The sequence below is a fragment of the Sceloporus occidentalis genome, unplaced genomic scaffold (genome assembly GCF_023333645.1).
Source record: "Sceloporus occidentalis isolate IW3139 unplaced genomic scaffold, rSceOcc1.0.p SCAF_1, whole genome shotgun sequence".
NCBI classification, from domain to species: domain Eukaryota; kingdom Metazoa; phylum Chordata; class Lepidosauria; order Squamata; family Phrynosomatidae; genus Sceloporus; species Sceloporus occidentalis.
The window spans coordinates 220528358-220548367 of NW_028316981.1; the positions used below are offsets into that span (position 1 = coordinate 220528358).

Below are 20010 nucleotides of genomic sequence, written 5' to 3' on the forward strand. Positions count from 1 at the left end.
CCATCAATCTTCCTCTCTTCTGCCCTCTATTTTTCCTATCATTATTGTCTTTTCTAATGACTCCTGCCTTCTCATGATGTGGCCAAACTGTGACAGCCTCGATTTGGTCATCTTGGCTTCTAGGGAAAGTTCAAGCTTGATCTGTTCAAGGACCCATTTTTGGCTGCCCACAGTATCCTCAGCACTCTTCTCCAGGACCAGATCTCAAATACCCTTGTCCCTCCATATTCGCAAGGGTTGGGGGCACAAGACCCCCGTGAATATGGAAAAACCACAAATAACAAAAACACCATGTTTTTACCTGAGAGGATAGCTCTCTAGGAATCTCTAGTTCCTGCAGTGCAACTCTGTTTAACCTGGAGAAGAGAAGGTTAAGAGGTGATATGATAGCCCTGTTTAAATATTTGAAGGGATGTCATATTGAGGAGGGAGCAAGCTTGTTTTCTGCTGCTCAAGAGACTAGAATGTGGAACAGTGGATGCAAACTACAGGAAAAGAGATTCCACCTCAACATTAGGAGGAACTTCCTGACTGTCAGGGCTGTTCGACATTGGAACAAACTCCCTTGGAGTGTAGTGGAGTCTACTTCCTTAGAGGTCTTCAAACAGCGGCTGGATGGCCATCTGTCGGGGATGCTTTGATTGTGATTTCCTGCATGGCAGGGGGTTGGACTGGATGGCCCTTGCGGTGTCTTCCAACTCTACGATTCTATGATTCTATAGTCAACGTCCAACAGACACTGACCATAGAAGTGCACTGGAGGAGCTACAAATGCCTAGTAGAGTATTCTATCTAGGAATCTCTAGTTCTTTCAGTGAAACTTTTACTTAAAGTTGACCACAGAGTTGCACTGGAGGACCTAGATATTCCTAGAGAGAACATATTAATCAAATCTGTGAATAATCAAATCTGCAAATATCAAACCTGCAAATATGGATGAGTTGATTTTCTTATTATCTGCTTTCTTCACTTTATGGCTCTCACTTCCATACATGGTGATGGGGATTACAATGGATTGGACAAGTCAGTTGTATATCTTTGCTCTTTAGGATCTTGTCTAGTTCTTTCATAGCTGCCTTTCTCATTCCACTTCTTCTTATTTCTTGACTGTAGTTTCCATTCTGATCAGTGATTGATCCAAGGTGCAGGAACTCTTTTACTGTTTCATTTTCCTCATTGTCTAGGTCAGCGGTTCCCAACCTGTGGGTTGCGACCCCTTTGGGGGTCGAATGACCCTTTCACAGAGGTCGCCTAAGACCATCGGAAAACACATATTTGCATGTAGCAACGAAAATCATTTTATGGTTGGGTGTCATCACAACATGAAGACCTGTATTAAAGGGTCGCGGCATTAGGAAGGTTGAGAACCATTGGTCTAGGCTGAATTTATGTAGATCCTCCATGGTCATTATTTTTATTTTCTTTATGTTCAGAAGTAAGCCTGCCTTTGCCCTTTCTTCCTTGACCTTCCTTAGTTGTTGTTTCAAGCCTGTGATGTTTTCTGCTAGTAGTATAGTGTGATCTTAGATTGCTGATATTCCTTCCTCCTGTCTTCACTCCTCCTTCTTCTGTGTCCAAGCCTGTTCTTCATATGATATTTTCTTCATACAAGTTGAACAAGTAGGGTGATAGAAATGCAGCCTTGCCTGACCCCTTTGCTAATTGGGATCCATTCTATTTTCTCCATATTATATTCAAATGGTAGCCTTTTGTGCTAAGTGCAGATTTCTCATCAGGATGATCAGATGTAGTCTTCCATAGCCTTTCATGATCTGTGTAGTCAAATGCTTTGCTATAGTCTATAAAGCATATACTGTACTAATGTTCCATTAGCCATCATATGTTTGCAGCGTGGTCCCTAGTGCCTCTTCCTTTCTGAACCCTGTTTGCAGTTCAGGAATTTTTCTTTCCCTGTATGGTTGGAGTCTATGTTGTAAAATATTGAGCTTAATTTTGCTTGCATGGGAAATTAATGCTATGGTTCTGTAGTTGCTACAGTCTTTTCTGTCTTCTTTTTTGTGGGTGCGGATGTATATTGATCCTTTCCAGGCTGTTGACTATCATTTTGTTTTCTATATTTGTTCATATATATTGGTTAACAAGCAATTCAATTGGAATGTCATCTGTTCCTGGTGATCTATTTTTACCAATTTCTCTTGTTGCAGCCAATTTCTCTTGTTGTGTATCTTTTATTTTTTTTATCTCCTTTATATAAGTCTTCTGTGTAGCTAAAGTCAGCAACTGAATTCCATGAAGCAAAGTTTCCTGCCTAAGAAAAATGTAATCACTGGTGTTGTAGCAATTAATTTCCCTTTTGTAAATATTTCTTCAGTGGTTCCTCAACTGGGTTGTCTTCATCCTGTGCCCTAAGAGTCATGCTGGGGTGGGACCTCTCCTAGGTGGATTTTCAAAATCAAACAGAATTATTTGCTAACTAGGATGTGTCCAGAAAGGTCATGTAGATCCCTTGGCACCCATTCCCTTTCACAAAAGAAGAGACAGAAGTGACTGTTTTTGACAGTTTTCTCACCTTCAAGAACACACCTGGGGAGGGAACATGGATGTGGTTGGGAATGGAAGCTTTGCCAGAAAGACCAGGTAGCTGTGAGGCCTCCTGCCTTTTTTTCCTCCAGACACCCTGAACTGTTTTTGTACGGAAGAGGAAGAAAGGCTGCTTTTGACACCACCGGCTGTTGCAATGGGCTTGCTCATCTTCATAAGCATGTACACACACGCTTCAGAGGAAATGTGTGCTTGTTTGTATATGTCTAAGGATATAAGAATAGGAAGATGTAGTCATGTATCTCCAAGATGAAGGACTGATTGCAACAAAACAATATCTTTACTAGACCCAAAATTTGCAACGCACTGTACAAGCTTTTCTTACACAGCTCAGCTGGATGTTTAAGAGGAAAAGGGTTAAAGAGGGGAAAAAAAGGTGTCCTGAATAAAGATATGGTGCTCAATTATTGATTGCAGATTTGTTTCAGTCTTATTGTGGTACAGGATGAGCATCCCTAATCCGAAATGCTTGTATAAGCAGTGTCTTTGGTTTCAGATTTTGGAATATTTGCATATACATAATGAGATATCTTGGAGATGGGACCCAACTCTAAACATTGCATTCATTTCTGTTTCATAGACACTTTATACACATAGCCTGAAGGTCCTTTTGTACAAAATATTTTAATAATTTTGTGCATGAAATAAAGTTTGTGTACATTGAATCACACACTGTTTGTCACTATCTCAGCCATCCATGTGGTCCAGGTTTGATTTTGGAGTGTTTTAGATTTTGGGATTCTGGATAAGAGACTTAATCTGTAATAGAAGAGGAAATTGTTACATTACATATTAACAGCACAGTCTTGAGCATGTTTCTGCAGTGGGACCTATCTCCAGGTTTACTGGAATGACTCCTGAATGAGAAGTAGAATGATTCACGTTAGATACAGGTGTACTGGGATGAAACAATAATGGAGAAGATCCCTTTGTAAATAAAAAGAACTATGAATTGAGTCTTTGATACTCTCACTACTGCTTGGAAAACAGGAAATAAAAATAGAGAAAGGCAGAGATAATTTTTTTAAAAGCTCATGCATTCAGTTTGTAAAAGCTGAATTAAGTGGTGCAGCCTAGTGGTTGGGGAGCTAGAATTAATGCTTTCTGTGGGAAAATCCCTCTTGATGAATAGTTAATCTAGTTTCTGACAGCTGTCTGCCCTCTTATAAAATTATATTTGCTTCTCTATAAAGTAGATCAAATATGAATATGTTAAAGTGTGAACTATTTGAAACAACAGAAATATGTTTTAATTTTGTTATGTTAGCATACAAAAGTTTTTCTAGTTTTCTTTCTAGGAAAACCAGATGTTTTTGACTAGAATGAGTATCTCCATGCTCTGACACAGAAGTAGAAGTTATGTGGCTCTCCAGATGTTTTTGGACTGTAACTCTCATCAACCCTTGGCAACATAGCCAACAGCAAAGAATGCTACAAAGGTTTGAGGCTTGGAGATCCTCCACCATGCATAGCAGTCTATCTTTAATATATTGGGGGATGTTGGCTTGGCTTGTGAGATGGGGGTAACCTTAGGACCAGAAGTACCACTTTATACCAGTACTAGCTGTTAAGACTACAGGCATGGGTGAACTAAAAGGACTTTTATTTGGAAGAAGTATGAAAGAACATTCATACAAGAGTAACTCATTCTAATGTCCAGCATACAGAGCTAACTGAAATGGAAAGCTGAAAAGGAATAGCAGAGTTTGAAGGTTGGATCAAGGGGTTATAGCTACCTATCCTGAAGAAGGACCCACAGAAAACAGGAACAACTCTAAACCATGAGGTTTGAGAGCACCACTCTCAGAACAATAACAGAAATAGATGGAGTGCAGAGCACAAAAAGAGCAGAATAGTGGCTCAGACCAAAGCCTGAAGATAACAGGCCACTGGACGAAGTAAGCATGTGTGTTCCATGGTTGCCTTAACTGATGACCTTCGTCTAAGCATTGACAGAGGGCCCTGCTGGTGCTATTAGACCTCTTAGCGGCATTTGACACAATAGACCACAACATTCTCTTGGAACGCCTGAGAGAGTTAGGAATTGGAGGCACGGCTTTGCAGTGGTTCTGTTCCTTCCTCTCAGGTAGATTCCAGAGGGTGATGCTCGGGGACACTTGCTCTTCAAAAACAGAGCTTAATTGTGGTGTCCCTCAGGGCGCCATCCTGTCCCCGATGTTATTCAACATCTATATGAAACCTCAACAAGGAATGATAACACAATCTGATACACAGCAGTCTGGATTGTAGGCACAAGGGATAATTGGAGGCACTGGGTGTGGACACACTCCCTTGCAGGAACTAATGGCCAATAGCCGGACTAGGTTGCTCCATTAGGTGCTATTTTATTGCCAGCAGTCTCCTTTTCTACTGTTCCCAGGCAGGTTACAGTTGATGTTATTCCACATCAACCACTTTGAATGCTTGAAGCCTCACTGGTTTCATTTTTTAATAAGCAGCTTAACCACAAAACATACAGAAGAACACAGTTATGAAAAATATAGAAGTGAAGAGACATTAATCACAAAAAATCCCACAGAAAACAACACCTTGGCCTGGGCATCCCTATCGAAAATATACAGAAAGTGTTGGCAGAAATCCAAGAATATGGTAAATACGCAGGCCTAAAAATTAATAAAGCAAAATCCCACATCTTAACAATGAATATACCAAAAAAAGATATAGAGTCTGTCAAAAAGGAATCGGGCTGCCAAATATCTAACAAAACGAAATATCTCAGAATTGTATTATCTAGAAAGAATTCTGAATTATTTGATAACAATTATACTGCAATTTGGAAAAAAATAAAAGAAGAATTACACAAATGGGGAAACTTAAACTTATCCTTAAAGGGCAGAATTGCCGCAATTTAAATGTCAATTTTACCAAAATTTATGTTTTTATTTCAAAATTTACCAATAATACAAAACGAAAGAATATTTAAATTATGGGAAACTGAAATCTCAAAATTTGTGTGGGCAGAGAAAAACCCAAGAATAAAGTGGAAGATAATGAAAGATGCAAAAGAGAGAGGCGGTTTCGGAATCCCTGATTTAAAAATGTATTATTACGCAAGTGCACTTACCTGGTTATCTGCTTGGATCAGTCTCAACGACACACAACTGCTAAATCTTGAAGGTTTCAACAATATATACGGATGGCATGGATATCTTTGGTATAGAAGAGCAGAAGTTAATCGTCAATTTAAAGATCACTATGGCGGGTTACACACTGCCATTTAGTACGTATTCTATACGTACTAGGATTAGGAAGGGGCGGTGCTTCCGCACCCCCCTAACCCTAATACGTATAGAATATGTACAAGATGGCGGCGCCCTGCTCATACGGGCGCCGCCATCTTTACGTATCGGACGCTGTGCGTCCGGACGTCGCGCGGCGTCTATGACGTCGCGAGTCCACCCCAGGCGCCTCACAACATCATTAGGGCGCCGCAGAAAGAAGCTCCATTTTGGAGCTTCTTTTTTGCTCCGCAAGGGAGCCGCGCGGTGTGGCTGCGACGGCTCCCTTACGGAGCAAACGGCAGCGGTCTATAACCCGCCAATATTAGGAATTCATTACTATCAGTTTGGAATAAAATTAAATCAAAATATTATAGAGAAATACCATGTTGGACTTCCCCGCAAGAAGCCTGGAAAATCAAAATTACATCAGATACAAAAACCCCACTACCATATTTGGACCTTATTGTATCGGAAAATAAAATACCAACTCTAAAAACAAATAAAATGTTAGAAGATATTGGATATAAATGCTCCTGGTTCCCATATAGACAAATCAAAGATTCAAAATAGATTTAACATTAGAAGGTATCACAAACAAACAAAAATGAATTAGATGAAATCTTACTTAAATCAGGAAAATCTACCATACCTAAATTATATTATCTATTACTGAAAAGAGAAATGGAAAACGAATCAGTTAAAGAGTGTACCATTAAATGGGCCAAAAATTTCGGACACACTATATTGTTAGAAACATGGGAGAGAGCTTAGGGCCAAGATTGAAAATTGACCTTATCAATGGACATGAAAGAAAATTTGCTCAAAATGTTTCACCGATGGTACCTCTCTCCTAATAAAATAGCTAAAATGAAAAAGGAATTAGAAGAGAATTGTTGGAAATTTCACAAAAATCAAGGAACCTTTTATCACATCTGGTGGACCTGTCCTAAAGCAAACTCTTTTTGGAAAAAGATTCTTAATCTGATCCAGAAAATACTCCACATTAATATGAAATTTAATCCAGAAAGTTTCCTACTAAACATGATTGAGGGAAAAGAAGAGAGGAAACACATTAGGATAATATTACATTTAATAACAGCTGCCAGGATGGTGTATGCAAAAAAATGGAAAGAAAAGGATATGCCACTGACAGATGAATGGTTAAGAAAAAGTTTAGACATGATAGAACTTGATAGATTAACAAACTACATGAATGGAAAATGGTTCAAAGTTGTGGACAAAGATTGGGAGATGTTCAAAACCTTCTGCGCAGAATATTGGAAATAGAATTACAAGCATATACACATAGACAAAGTAATTACGCAGAGTCGTTAAGATACTCAACTCAGACGCTCAAATACGCCTTGGTATTGAAGTTGTAATATTCTCACAAATTTGGAAATACCGGTCTCTCTTTTGTGTTTCTTTTATTTTACTATAATGTATGACAATAATAACATTAATCAATAACTCGTATGGTTGTTACAAATTTCAAGTCATACAAACTATATATCTGTTATTTAGAATCCAGAAATGTTAAAGATAAATTGATTATATTAAATTCTTGTATACTCTTAAGGTACCAAGCATTCAGGATAGGATGACGAAGATAAAATAGACCTAAAGGTGTTATTTGATGCACATCTAAGTACACAGACACGAAAAATGGTTGTATATAATTATATATACATTTGATCACTTACAGATTTGTTCTTTAAAATTGGTATACCATTCTTAGAACAGAGCGAAAAAGAATACAGATAAAAATAGCTCAATTTCGGGCCAAACGAAGAAAGAATATAATAGAGAGGTTAGATAGGAAGGGTCTAGGTGAGTTAGGGTGGTTTGAATTTAAAATGGGGAAAAACTTGGTTATAACGGAATGTAACTATAAGAAGAACACAAGGAAAGCACGAAAAACTATGTAGCCAATCTGTTGGAAATATTGTGTTTGTATATAATGTAATTATCAAATAAAATAAATATTAAAAATGAATGTCCTACATTTTGGACAAATTTTGTCCTACATTTTTCTAAGTTTTGTCCCAGTTTGGTGGCAGCAAATTATGGCAACCCTAGATAGGTCACTTTTTAAATTGCAGCATTCAATAATAGGGCACCAAGCGTCACAAAATGAATTGTCTTATTATTTCTCAAACCTTTAATAATGTGCCATAAGGCCTAAACCCCGCCATCATTTGTTTAACCTGCTATATATCATGATTCTCAAAGTCCTTCCAATGCCTAAGTATTATCAGTCTGCCTGCTAAGCAAAATTGACCTATGAATTTCTTTATATGAAAGCCCTTTATTGTCTTTCGGGAAAATGTGTAGGAGAGCTAGGTTTGGGTGAGATGCTAATTTTTACCTCGCTGTCTTGGAAATTTCATTGAATACTCAGTTCCAAAATGGGCAAGTAATGAGATGTAACCACCACATATGTAAATATGGCCTTTCTGCAGTGATACTGTACATCTCCAACAGAGGGGATATATATATATATTTGTCATTTGACTGAGTTTTGATGGACAATAGTACCCATATGGGTATCAATTTATAGATATATTATTTAGGTTGAGAATAAACAAAATTGGCCCTGTGATCAAAGTTTATTCCGTTTGATGTGACGCCTCAGTTTTGTGGTGTGTGAGTTCTGCTGGCTTAAACATTGGAGAGGAGAGGCTCAAGCCAAGGCAACAACAGTGGGTCCATTACTTTCTAAAGTCGTTCTGTATGCATAATGAAAATTTCCTCACACTGCCTCAAATTTTCTTGGGTGTCTAATGTAAAGTGACTACAGTGTCACACGTGGAATGAACACTGTTATCAAACTCTGAGCCCATGGAAATGCTTAACTCCAGTACTTCTTCCTCTGGGTTGGGATCCATCTGCAAGCTCTGCAACATGTGAGGATTCTGGTCTACACAGTGTACTAATAAAAAAAAACCTGGTTCCCTCTAATCTTACAGATGGCTTCAGCAAACGATACCCGGCAGACACCCAAGGATGCTGCTGACCAGAACTTTGACTACATGTTTAAGCTGCTGATCATCGGCAACAGCAGCGTAGGCAAGACATCATTCCTGTTCCGATACGCAGATGACTCCTTCACGTCAGCTTTTGTTAGCACTGTGGGCATTGACTTCAAGGTCAAGACTGTCTACAGGAATGAAAAAAGAGTCAAGCTGCAGATTTGGGTAAGAAGGGCTTGGAGTTGAGGCCAGAACCTGGTGGGGCTACAACAACATCTGGAGGATTCGATATTCTTAAGGTGTGCATTGTCAGCTATAAAGTGAATGAGTAGTTGATATAAACAGTGGCTGTAGAGCCACAAAGACAGGAATCACCCACAGACAGGGAAGGGGAGAAAGTGATTTGATTTGCATTTTAATATGAACTGCCCTAATTTGCACTTCTTGAACTAATAAATGAACTAGAATGCAGATGGGTTGCCTTGCAGAAGAGTTAATGGTGAGAGTCTACTGTGTCAGGTGTTGTGACTCTTGCAAGGATTTGTACATGTGAAATCCCTGAACAAAGCTGTATAATTCTTAACCAGAAATGGGCAGTATGTGGCCCTCCACATGACATTGGACTCCCTATTTCCAGCTATCCTAGCCAGAACAGCCAGTGATGAGGGACAATGGGAGTTGCAGTCCAACAACATCTGGAAGACTCCACATTCTTAGGGTGTGCCTTGTCAGCTATGAATAGGTGGGTAATATGAACAGTGGCTGCAGAGCCACAAAGTTGGTCTTGCCTCCATTTTTTTAAACTTGACTGTTCTTATTGGGCTAGGATGCAATGTGCGTCTTACTTTGCTGCCTTGCATATTATTGTGCTTTGATTTACTGTGTCAGGAAAGGATCTTCAAAATCACCTTAGACTGATATCTGCTCTATTTCAATTTAGTTTTTCCTGGGCTCAAACCAAGAGCTCTGGACATTTATTTATTTATTTATTTGTATCCCGCTCTTTTTCCAGGACTGGGACTCAGAGCGGCTTCACAGTATTTTAAAAGAAAAAATAGTACAATAAAATAAAAGGTACATTGAAAAGAATTTTTAAACTGGTCCAATATCGAACATCCCAGCCTGTCCTTATAGTAATTCCCTAAATGCCTGTGTGAACAGGTAGGTCTTCACCTGCTGGCGGAAGGCAATCAAGGAGGGAGCTGTTGTGATCTCCCTGGGAGATCAGGGAGTTCCAGAGTCTAGGGGCAGCCACTGAGAAGGCCCTCTCTCGTATCCCCACCAACCATGTTTGTGATGATGTTGGGACAGAGAGAATCATTTTCTCTGATTCTAATACTGGGTTATCACATAAAACCTAATTTTTACTTTTAGCTGCTAGAGTCGATGATTAACAGCACAGCACTGGAAATCAGGAAATAATGAACATCACTTCATGGTATTCAAAGTAAGGGACACAGCTCTATGAGAAAAATTAACACAAAGTGTGAAGGAATTGAACGAAGGCACAGACACAGATCAGTTTACAGAAACCTGGTTCACTTTTATTTGTTATGCAGAGTAACCAGTAGATCCAAAATAGAGAAGTCCTGATAACCCTTAGTTGTATATGGAATAATACATTTGATTCAAGTAGACATTAACTTTGTAGGCATGATTATATACAGTATATTGTGTGAATGGTTTGCAGTGCTATTAGTTAAGTTGCAAACTTTGTTTATTTCATAAATTATATTTCATATTCTTTTTTTAAAAAAACTTTAAAACAACTGAATATTTTATATCTATCATTTTGATAGAAAATGAAATTTCCATCAGTACTACTTTCCTCTTTATTTGGATTTTGAGACTGTGCTGAAAGTTCAAAGCAAATTACAGAATTTTGCAGTCAAGCACACAAAGCATTTAACTGTTAATAAACAGAATGATCCTGTCCATTTCCAGCCTCAGAAAGCTGCCTTTTGGAAGCTCCTTGGGTAATATCACCAGACTGAAACTAGAAACAGCTACTGTACCTTTAATGGTTGTGTAGAAGAGGGAAATTTCAGCAAGTGTTGCTTCTCATGCCACCAAGGTAACAAATAACACCTGTTGCAATTTCCTCTTCTACACAGCCATTAAGAGTAGTATTGCTGTCCTCAGTTTTCACTCTGCCAACCCTTTCCTTGGGTTTTGGACTTTTGGTGAAGAGAATTCCAGACCTGAAATGGGGTCTCTCTTGCCTTTCTGTATGTTCACAGAGCTGTATATGATTCTCTTCTCCTCTGATCATAGAGAGTTTGATGGGTAGGAATTAACCACAGTATTATGTGCACACGATCATACTTTTCCTTTAGGAATCTGGACCTGACTCTCTAGCTACTGAACCATGTCATGAGTCCTGTCTCAGTGGACTTGTACGTTTTTCTCAGGACTCAGTGAGGTCCTACTGGAAACCTGCTGTTCAGATGTGTTTTCTTAAGAGCAAAGGCTTCCTGGGTGCATTGTTTCAGAACAGTGGCTGACATGGGAAAACAAGCCATCTGGCAGCTATGTGATAATCTTGTGCAAACAGATGCAATGCTCTTTTGCACACAGCAGCTGCTGACGCTGGCACAGGAGGTCCTCAGAGGTGCCAAATGAAGGGGCCTGCACTTTTCCCTAATGGGTGTTAATGGTCTCCAACTGCTGGCGTTTAGCTGCGCAAAGATTGGCCACTAACACAGGACTGAAAAGAGAAGCCATTGTAAAAGGAAAGGGAATAACAGAGGTTGTGCATCTCCTGATGCTGCAGGATGATGTGCGTCACTATTGCTGTCCTGGAACACAGTGCCGATGTTGCCTCTGCAACACAACAAGTCATGGCACCTGGTTGCCCCACAGGTCATTTAAGTGCACAATATCTAGCATACTCCAAATGTCAGATCTCTTGTAAGGGCACATTTTTGGTCACAGGTGGGTTACCCACAACACACACACCCTTCATGTCGTCCTTGGCCCAGGGAACCCCATCCATTACCTAGCTGATCCACCATGAGCTGAGGAGTGAAGAAAAATGATAGCTGTTTCTCCACTGCTTAAATGATCAAGAAAAATGTGATCAGGGTCTGCCATCCTGGTAAATCAAGATCACTGTTTCCAATCAGGATCATGGAGGAATGGGAATGTGGCAGAAGCTGTGGGATTGTTTGCTGGACTAAATGTGTACCCAGCTTGCTATCTACTGAGGTTTGGTTCCAGGACCCCCCATGGATAGCAAAATCCATGGATATTCACATCCCATTAAATGTAATGGCACGGTGAAATGGTGCCCCTTATATAAATGGCAAAAGCAAGGTTTGCTTTTTGTAATTCATATCTTTTTGGAATATTTTCAAACCATGGATGCTTGAATCGGTGGATAAATAATACATGGATATAGAGTGCCAACTGTATCTGTTTTCCTACCTGCCCTGCTTGCCTTTTGCAAAATGATAGGTGAAGAGTGCCTGTGTGTGTGTCTCTCTGTGTATGAATGTGTATGAGAGAGGTGGGAAAGGATGTGGGTGGGTAGATTGGTTGGTTGTTGTCCTGCCTGTATTGGCCCCATCACATTTCTGTCCTGCCTATTATTATACAGTTTCCAAAAGAGTTTCTTGTACTCCATCCATCTGAAAAAAGCTACCCATCCTTCCCTGCAGAAGTATCACTTGCAATATTTAAAATGGCTTATACAATTACTGTTCGTTAGAAACTTCATTTATGTCCTACTAGCATTCTTGGACTATGTCCCTGGAAACAACGGTTTGATTCCCAGCTCGACCATAAAACCCACTGGGTGACCTTGGGCTAGTCACACTCTCTCAGCCTCAGGGGAAGGCAGTGGCCAGCCTCCTATGAACAAATCTTGCCAAGAAAACCCCATGATAGGTTTGCCTTAGGGTCGCCATAAGTCAGAAATGACTTGAAGGCATACAACAACAAGGCACTCTCTATGTTGCCTCATCAACAAAAGAAAGCATCCTTAGTGTTGAGGGGAAAAACTGGATCTCTGTGGAGGAGGTTTCTCAGTCATGTGTCTGAAAGGGTGACTTTTGAGGGGGGTCTCTGTGAATTTAGGGAGGTTTCTGGTTTTGGGATTTGATAAAATTCAACCATTCAATGTCTTTGGGAGTTGAAGTTGAAGTAGCAGTTGAGTTGCATCCATCCATTTCTTCCACACTGGGCCAAAACAGCCCTGAATGGATTGCTTCACATCGCCCCTTTGAGTACAGGATTTGGGCCATGGCAACTACACGCTGTGGCCCAGATCCAACTATTTACTGGCTCAAAAAGAAGCAGCAAAATGCCACTTCTTTTTAAGATGACAAAAGGGCGCCCTTTCCACCTTGCACCATATAAACGCCAGAGAACCACAACGCTGCCCGCCATCTGGTTGAGCGGGTGTCATGACATCAGTTTAGGGGCAGTATCCACAAAAACTCCACAAAACCATAAAGTTGAATGGTGGACTTTATGTACTCCTTGTTGTATGGAGTGTGGTGTAATAAGCAGTCAGCTGTAGGCCAGAATCTATGAGATGGGGCCCTTTCACACGATGCAGTGATTCCACTATGATTCCACTTTATGTGCCATGGCTGCATCCTCTAGAATCCTGGGGCTTGTAGCTTGGCAAGGCACTAGAACTCTTTCTGGCTGAGAGTCCGAAATATCCTTCTCTAAATTGCAAATCCTAGGATGCCGTAGGAAGTTGGTGTGGTGATTAAATTGGAATCATAGGCCCGTTACAAACAGGCATAAAGTACGGACTGGGTCCGTATTAGGGTTAGAAAGGGGCAGCCCTTCCGGATGCCCCTAACCCTAATACGGACCCAGTCCATACAAAACGGCAGTGCCCGTTCCACACGGGGCCCGCCATCTTTACGTAGCGGATGCGCTGCGTCCACACGTAGCACGGTGCATATGACGCTGCGAGTGCGCCATTGGCACCTCGCGGTGTCATATCCGCGCCGCGGAAAGAAGCACCATTTTGGGCTTCTTTTTGCTCTGTGAGGGAGCTGCGCAGTTTGGCTGCTGTGGCTCCCTTGCGGAGCAACCGGCAGCGGCGCGAGACTGCCCGTTTTGGGTGGTCTGTAACGCACCACAGATAGGTGGTATAACTGTGTAGTGTAAATGGGGCCATAGTAAACTTTTTAAGTTAGGATGCCATAGTAGGATGTTTCCGTGGCAATTAAAGTAGAATCATAGTGCTTTAACTTTGCAGGGTAAAGGGGGCTGTAGTAAACTTTTAAAGTTAGGACTATAGGATGTTGTTGTGGAAGTTAAAAGTGGAATTGTAGTGATATAAATGTGCAGCATAAAAAGAGCTGTAGGCCCAGGACAGAATGCAGTACAGAACGTAGGCCCCAATCTGGCGCTTTTCCAGGCCACGGAGAAGCGGCAAAATGACGCTTCTCCATGGCCTGGAAAGAGGTGTCCATGGGGCTTCATGCCTCCGGACACCCCGATAAGCGCAGCAAAGAGGAGAAAGGGGCCGACCAGCCCTTCTCCTTTGTATCTCTGGCACGGCCATGTAGAAGTTGCGTCAGTGATGTACGCGCACAAATGGACCTCTTGTTTCAGAGCTCTTTCCCACAATGCTGAAAGGGCGCCCCAAGCGCCCTGCAGTGTCGCGGTGATGTTACACACATGCCGGTCCGTGTGGAGGCAGCATGTGCGTGACATCATGGTCCTGCGCTTTGTATGGACGGCGTGCTTCCAAAATGACGCCGTCCATACAAACTAGGGCTGGGGAGCGTGCGGTTGCTGCGTGCTCCCCAGTCCTAGTTTTGGCCCAGTGACGGCACTTCTGCACCATCTGTATCAGGCCATAGTAAACTTTTAAAGTTCAGATTGGCTGTCCTGGCTTCCACCCCCTCCTCTCAGGGCTGCATCCTCGCTGTAGAAATAATCCAGTTTGAGATTGCTTTAACTGCCATGGCTCAATGCTTCAGAATTCTGGAAGTCGCAGTTTGTTGTGGTACCACTGCTCTCTGGCAGAGAAGGCTAAATGTCTTGCAAAATTACAGTGTCCAGAATTCCATAGCATTGAACCAGGGCAGTTAAAGAGGTATCAACCTGGTTTGTTTTTTCAGTGTGGGTGCAGTCTCAGTCTTCTCTTCCCTTCTGAAAGCAGAGTCCTGACTTGTGAGGCCACTCACCTCTAGGTCACTTCTCTCTGTTCCTTATTCAATGCTCCATCAAGCTTTCCACCTCTTTAAATGTTAATTAGAGCTAAATGTCAGCCATTACGCAGCTCAGGCACCCTACCCGGAGCCTGCTATCTGCATGAAAGGTGACCTATGCTAGGGCCCTGCAGGTAAGTGCCAGTTTCTACAGCAACAGCAGGATGGTGGACCTCGGGGGAGATTGTGTCTAGGGGAACCAGGTAGAGCAGTGGAGGATGACAGCCTTCCTGGATCTGGGCTCTGCAGGTGGCCTTATCACTTAATCTGCATCTCTCTTGGTCAACACCGTATGTTCCTTTGCTTCACTATTATGACTACTTTTTACATGAGTCGTGTTTTCCACTCTGAAATTACTGGAAATGATGTGCTGTTAGCTCTGTCCATGGATTTAGCCATCCACAGTTTGAAAATAGTCAATAAATAAACAAATAAATAAAAATCCCAAAAAGCAAATCTTGATTTTCCATTTTATATAAGGCATGCCACTTTACTTTGTTGTTGTGTGCCTTCAAGTCATTTCCAACTTATAGCAACCTGAGGGTGAGCTTATCACAGGATTTTTTTTTTTGCAAGTTTCTTCAGAGGGGGTTTGTCATTGCCATCTTCTGAGGATGAGAGAGTATGACTTGCCCAAGGTCACCCAACGGATTTCATTCCCAAGCTGGGAATCAAAGTTTGGTCTCCAGAGTTATAGTGCAATGCTTACACCACTATGTTAAGCTGGCTCTCTCCATTTTACTCTGTCATTGTATTGAATGGGACTTGTGCATCCACGGATTTTGGTATCTATGGAACCAAACCCCAGTGGATACCAAGGGCCCACTGTATAAATGAAGATGGATGCCTTGGAATATGGGTCTCCCAGCATGTTCCTGAGCTCCTGGGAAGGCATAGAAAAGCTCAAATATGAATCTGGCTGAACATATATGTTCAAGGAGGTGTTCCCACTTGGCAGATAAAACGGATTATATTGGCACGAGAAGGCAGTAGGGTTCAGTGGGTAGAGACTATGCATCCAAAGCTTAGGCTTGGCAAATCGGATCAAGGAGGAGAAGGCAGCAGGATTCAGTGGGGAGAGACTCTTTGGGGAAGAGAGAAGAGAAAGCTTGATTCCCCCCCTCAGATCCCTGGGTGTCCAGGCTCTCCTGTGTCTTCCCATAGTTCCTCTGGAAGGAGACTCCATTCCCCCAAATCCCTTTGCCTCCCCCATTGCTCCCTGGGCTGTCTGGGGGGCGATCAAGCAGGCATGTACTGCAAAGCCCATCTGCTGCTCAGGCGCTCAGGCAGAGGCGAAAAAAGAAAAAATAATAGTTTAAAATGGTGTTCAATGGCTCTCCTCACACATCGGTCTATGAATGAGGAGCAGAGGGGAGGTTGCAATCCACCGAGGTAAAGGCGAATTGAAGAAAATGGCGCTGGCGATACAGAAAGAGAACAAAGAGGGTGACACACCCAAGCCAACCCCTTGAGCGCTGCTCCTCCCATCTCCAGGTTCCCGAATCAGACACCCTTGTCGTTCCCATTTGGATACCGCAAATCAGGTCCCGGGAGCAAAAATAATTCGCTTTAAAACCTACTGTTTTTTTAAACCGGTTTATAGGCATATAATTCGAATTATTTGAGATAATCCGATTCAGATTCGAATCTCTATGGGAACGATTCCGGAGCAATGCAGATCTAATTCGCGCTTGAGTGGAAACGATACCCCCTAAATTCGCATCATGATCCACTTTATAGGCGAATGGGAACACCCCCCAAGTCATAGAGCAGTCTGGCAACTGTGTAACTGGTCTGTAAGGATGAGGAAATAGGTCAGTTTCACTTTTGCCCATATTCAGATTTTTAAAAACTTCATATTTTCACTTTTTCTCATTTGATTTTTTTAAATTATTTTTTACTTATGTTCTTTCTGTCCCAAAAATGAAGTCTGCAAATTTTGGTGATTTCTGAAAGATCTTTTTCAGAAAAGCATATTGGTTCTGGATGAATCTTCCTCATCCATTGGGAAAAAAACAACCTTCAAGTACTTTCCATTTTAGATACTTATTTGCAGTTTTTGCTAAACTGTAATTTTTAAAAAAATGAACTAAAACAAACTCTCATCCATCCTTATTGGTCAGGTTATAGAATGAAAAGAGAAGCAGGACTCAACCTGGGCTAGCATGGATTTCACAGAGAAGTGGGTAGAAAATTTGGAGCCAGTATTTAAAATTATCTGATATAGTGAGAGAAGAAAGATGTCGGACTAGAAACTAAATGAATCTTTAGGCCCTATACAGACAGGCCAAAATAATGCTGCTTCGGGCCACTTTGGAGCTATGCTATTTAAATGATGCATGCGTCCTAAGAGTCCGGAAGCTGCATCAAAAGCTGTGCTCCAGTCCTTAGGACTGGATTGTGGCTTTGGCGTGGCTTCCGTACTCTTAGGGCGCATGCATCATTTAAATAGCATAGCTCCAAAGTGGCCCGAAGCAGCTTTATTTTGGCCTGTCTGTATGGGGCCTTACTTTGTCTCAGCAGAACTGTTATGCTTCTTTACATCAGGGAAAACAAAATGGTGATATGGTTCCTCCACAATGGCTTTGGTTGAAAAGGAAATGTTCCTATTGCTCAGTGTCTCTCTTTCCTTTTCAGGACACAGCTGGCCAAGAACGATATCGGACTATAACAACAGCCTATTACAGGGGAGCCATGGGTTTCTTGCTCATGTATGACATTTCCAACCAGGAGTCTTTCAGTGCTGTACAAGACTGGTAAGGGATACCACACAGAATCCTGGAAAGGGCTTGATATTATGGCTTCAATTTATCAGGGAATTGATTTCCAAATGGTGTTCCTGTAGAGCAGAATTTGGGATGTGCCTGGATGGAGTGTGTGAAATGCCTTATCTTTAAGATTGCCCACATCCTCTCTATTCTTTCACAAAAGTAACTTGTCTCAAGTTCTACTCTAGTCTCCTCCATTTCATGAGATTCAGGTCTTATGAAATGCCGTTCTTTTTATCTATATCAGGGGTCGGCAACCTCCGGCTCGTGGGCCGGATGCGGCCCGCGGGCGCCTTTCTGTCGGCCCCCGGTCCCTCCTGCCGCCGAAATCGCTGCCGATTTCGGCTGCTCTGGCCGCCATTTTGCCCTTCAAAATGGTGGCGAAGTCTCGCGCGACCATAAAGGTTGTGTGAGACTTCGCCGCCATTTTGAAGGGCAAAATGGCGCCGCCCATTAGGAGGCCCGATGCGGCCTCTGGAGCCCTGAATCGGGGATCCAGCAGCAGCACCGGGCCTCTGGGAGGCCCGATGCGGCCTCTGGAGCCCTGAATCGGGGCTCCAGCAGCAGCACCGGCCCTCTGGGAGGCCCGATGCGGCCTCCGGAGCCCTGAAACGGGGCTCCAGCAGCAGCACCGGCCCTCTGGGAGGCCCGATGCGGCCTCCGGAGCCCTGAAACGGGGCTCCAGCAGCAGCACCGGGCCTCTGGAGCCCTGAATCGGGGCTCCAGCAGCCGCACCGGGCCTTCAAATGGGTGCCGCCCACCTCCCTCCTGGCTCCGCCCACCTCCCTCCTGGCTCCGTCCTCCCTCCTATAAACGGAGGGGCAGGAGGGGAAGGAGGAGGAGGCAGAGAGAGAGGGAGGGAGGGAGGGAGGGGAGGAGGAGAGAGAGAGAGAGAGAGAGAGAAAGGGTGGGAGGGAGAGGAAAGAGAGGGAGGGAGGGGAGGAGAGAGAGAGGGAGGGAGGGAGGGGAGAAGATAGAGAGAGAGGGGGAGGGAGGGTGGGAGTGAGAGGGAGGGAGGAAGGAAGGGAGAGAAAGAAAGTGGTTTGAGACAGTGGCATGCATTTTTTGCTGTTTTGTGGCCTTGCCTAGTCGCTTCCATTCTTGCAAATATTGCTATTATTATTGTTGTTGTTATCCTTTGGTATTCTCTTTGCAAAATCCCCCCACATGGACTTGCTTGCTCTTTTCTGGGTTGAGACAGTGGCATGCATTTTTTGCTGTTTTGTGGCCTTGCCTAGTCGCTTCCATTCTTGCAAATATTGCTATTATTGTTGTTGTTGTTATCCTTTGGTATTCTCTTTGCAAAATCCCCCCACATGGACTTGCTTGCTCTTTTCTGGGTTGAGACAGTGGCATGCATTTTTTGCTGTTTTGTGGCCTTGCCTAGTCGCTTCCATTCTTGCAAATATTGCTATTATTATTTTTGTTGTTATTCTTTGGTATTCTCTTTGCAAAATCCCCCCACATGGACTTGCTTGCTCTTTTCTGGGTTGAGACAGTGTGCATGCATTTTTCCTGTGTTATGGCATTGCCGGCCCTAGTAGCTTCTTGCAAATATTATTATTATTATGTGGCTCCGCTCCCGGAGGGTGGAAACTCCGCCCCTGACATGTGGCTCCGCCCCGGATAGTGGAAGCTCCGTCCTGGCATGCAGCTCCGCCCCAGAGGGTGGAAGCTCCACCCTCCGTGTGCAGCTCCGCCCCCGGAGGGTGGAAGCTCCACCCCCCAGCTTCGGCCCCCCAGTTTTCCGAGGGACAGCAACCCAGCCCCCGGCTCAAAAAGGTTGCCTACCCCTGATCTATATGGAAGTGTTCACAGCTAAAGATCCTTTCTCAGTGTGTCAGGGGAACCGAAGCACAGAGGTAGAGCATATCCATTGCATGCAGAAGGTCCCAGGTTCAGGCTTGATATTTCTACTGAAAGGGCCTTGGCTGACAATGCTGGGGAAGATCTTTACCTGAGATCATGGAGAACCAGTGCCATCCATCCATCCAGACTAGATTAGACTGGGCTAGTGTTCTGAAACCAGTCTCCCTGCAGTTGTTTCAATGATGTTCCAGAAGGCCACTGCTCCTCACACACATGCCAAGGTCCCTGAAACATCTAGCAACCTGATGTGACATGTGTACACATAGCAAGCTAAGATTATTCTGTTGTAATATTACAACTCTGAGGTTCCTCCTGCTGTTCTTGTTTGGTGTAGTAGATTTCGTTCAGGATGGCCTCTTCAGGAGAATTATCCATAGATTGCTTTTTAGAGCCTGCTTGGGGAATTCTATATGGT

At 42.9% G+C, this 20010-nt stretch overlaps 1 protein-coding gene across 2 annotated transcripts in view; it reads left to right on the forward strand.

Annotated features, from left to right (window-relative positions):
- Positions 1-20010, forward strand: part of RAB3D (RAB3D, member RAS oncogene family) — a 49069-nt gene that overhangs the window by 21044 nt on the left and 8015 nt on the right. For both annotated transcript variants that reach the window (XM_089489064.1, XM_089489065.1), the window contains exons 2-3: positions 8774-9001; positions 17596-17714. In XM_089489064.1, coding sequence (XP_089345190.1) covers positions 8774-9001; positions 17596-17714 — 347 coding nt within the window. The remainder of the gene's footprint in view (positions 1-8773; positions 9002-17595; positions 17715-20010) is intronic.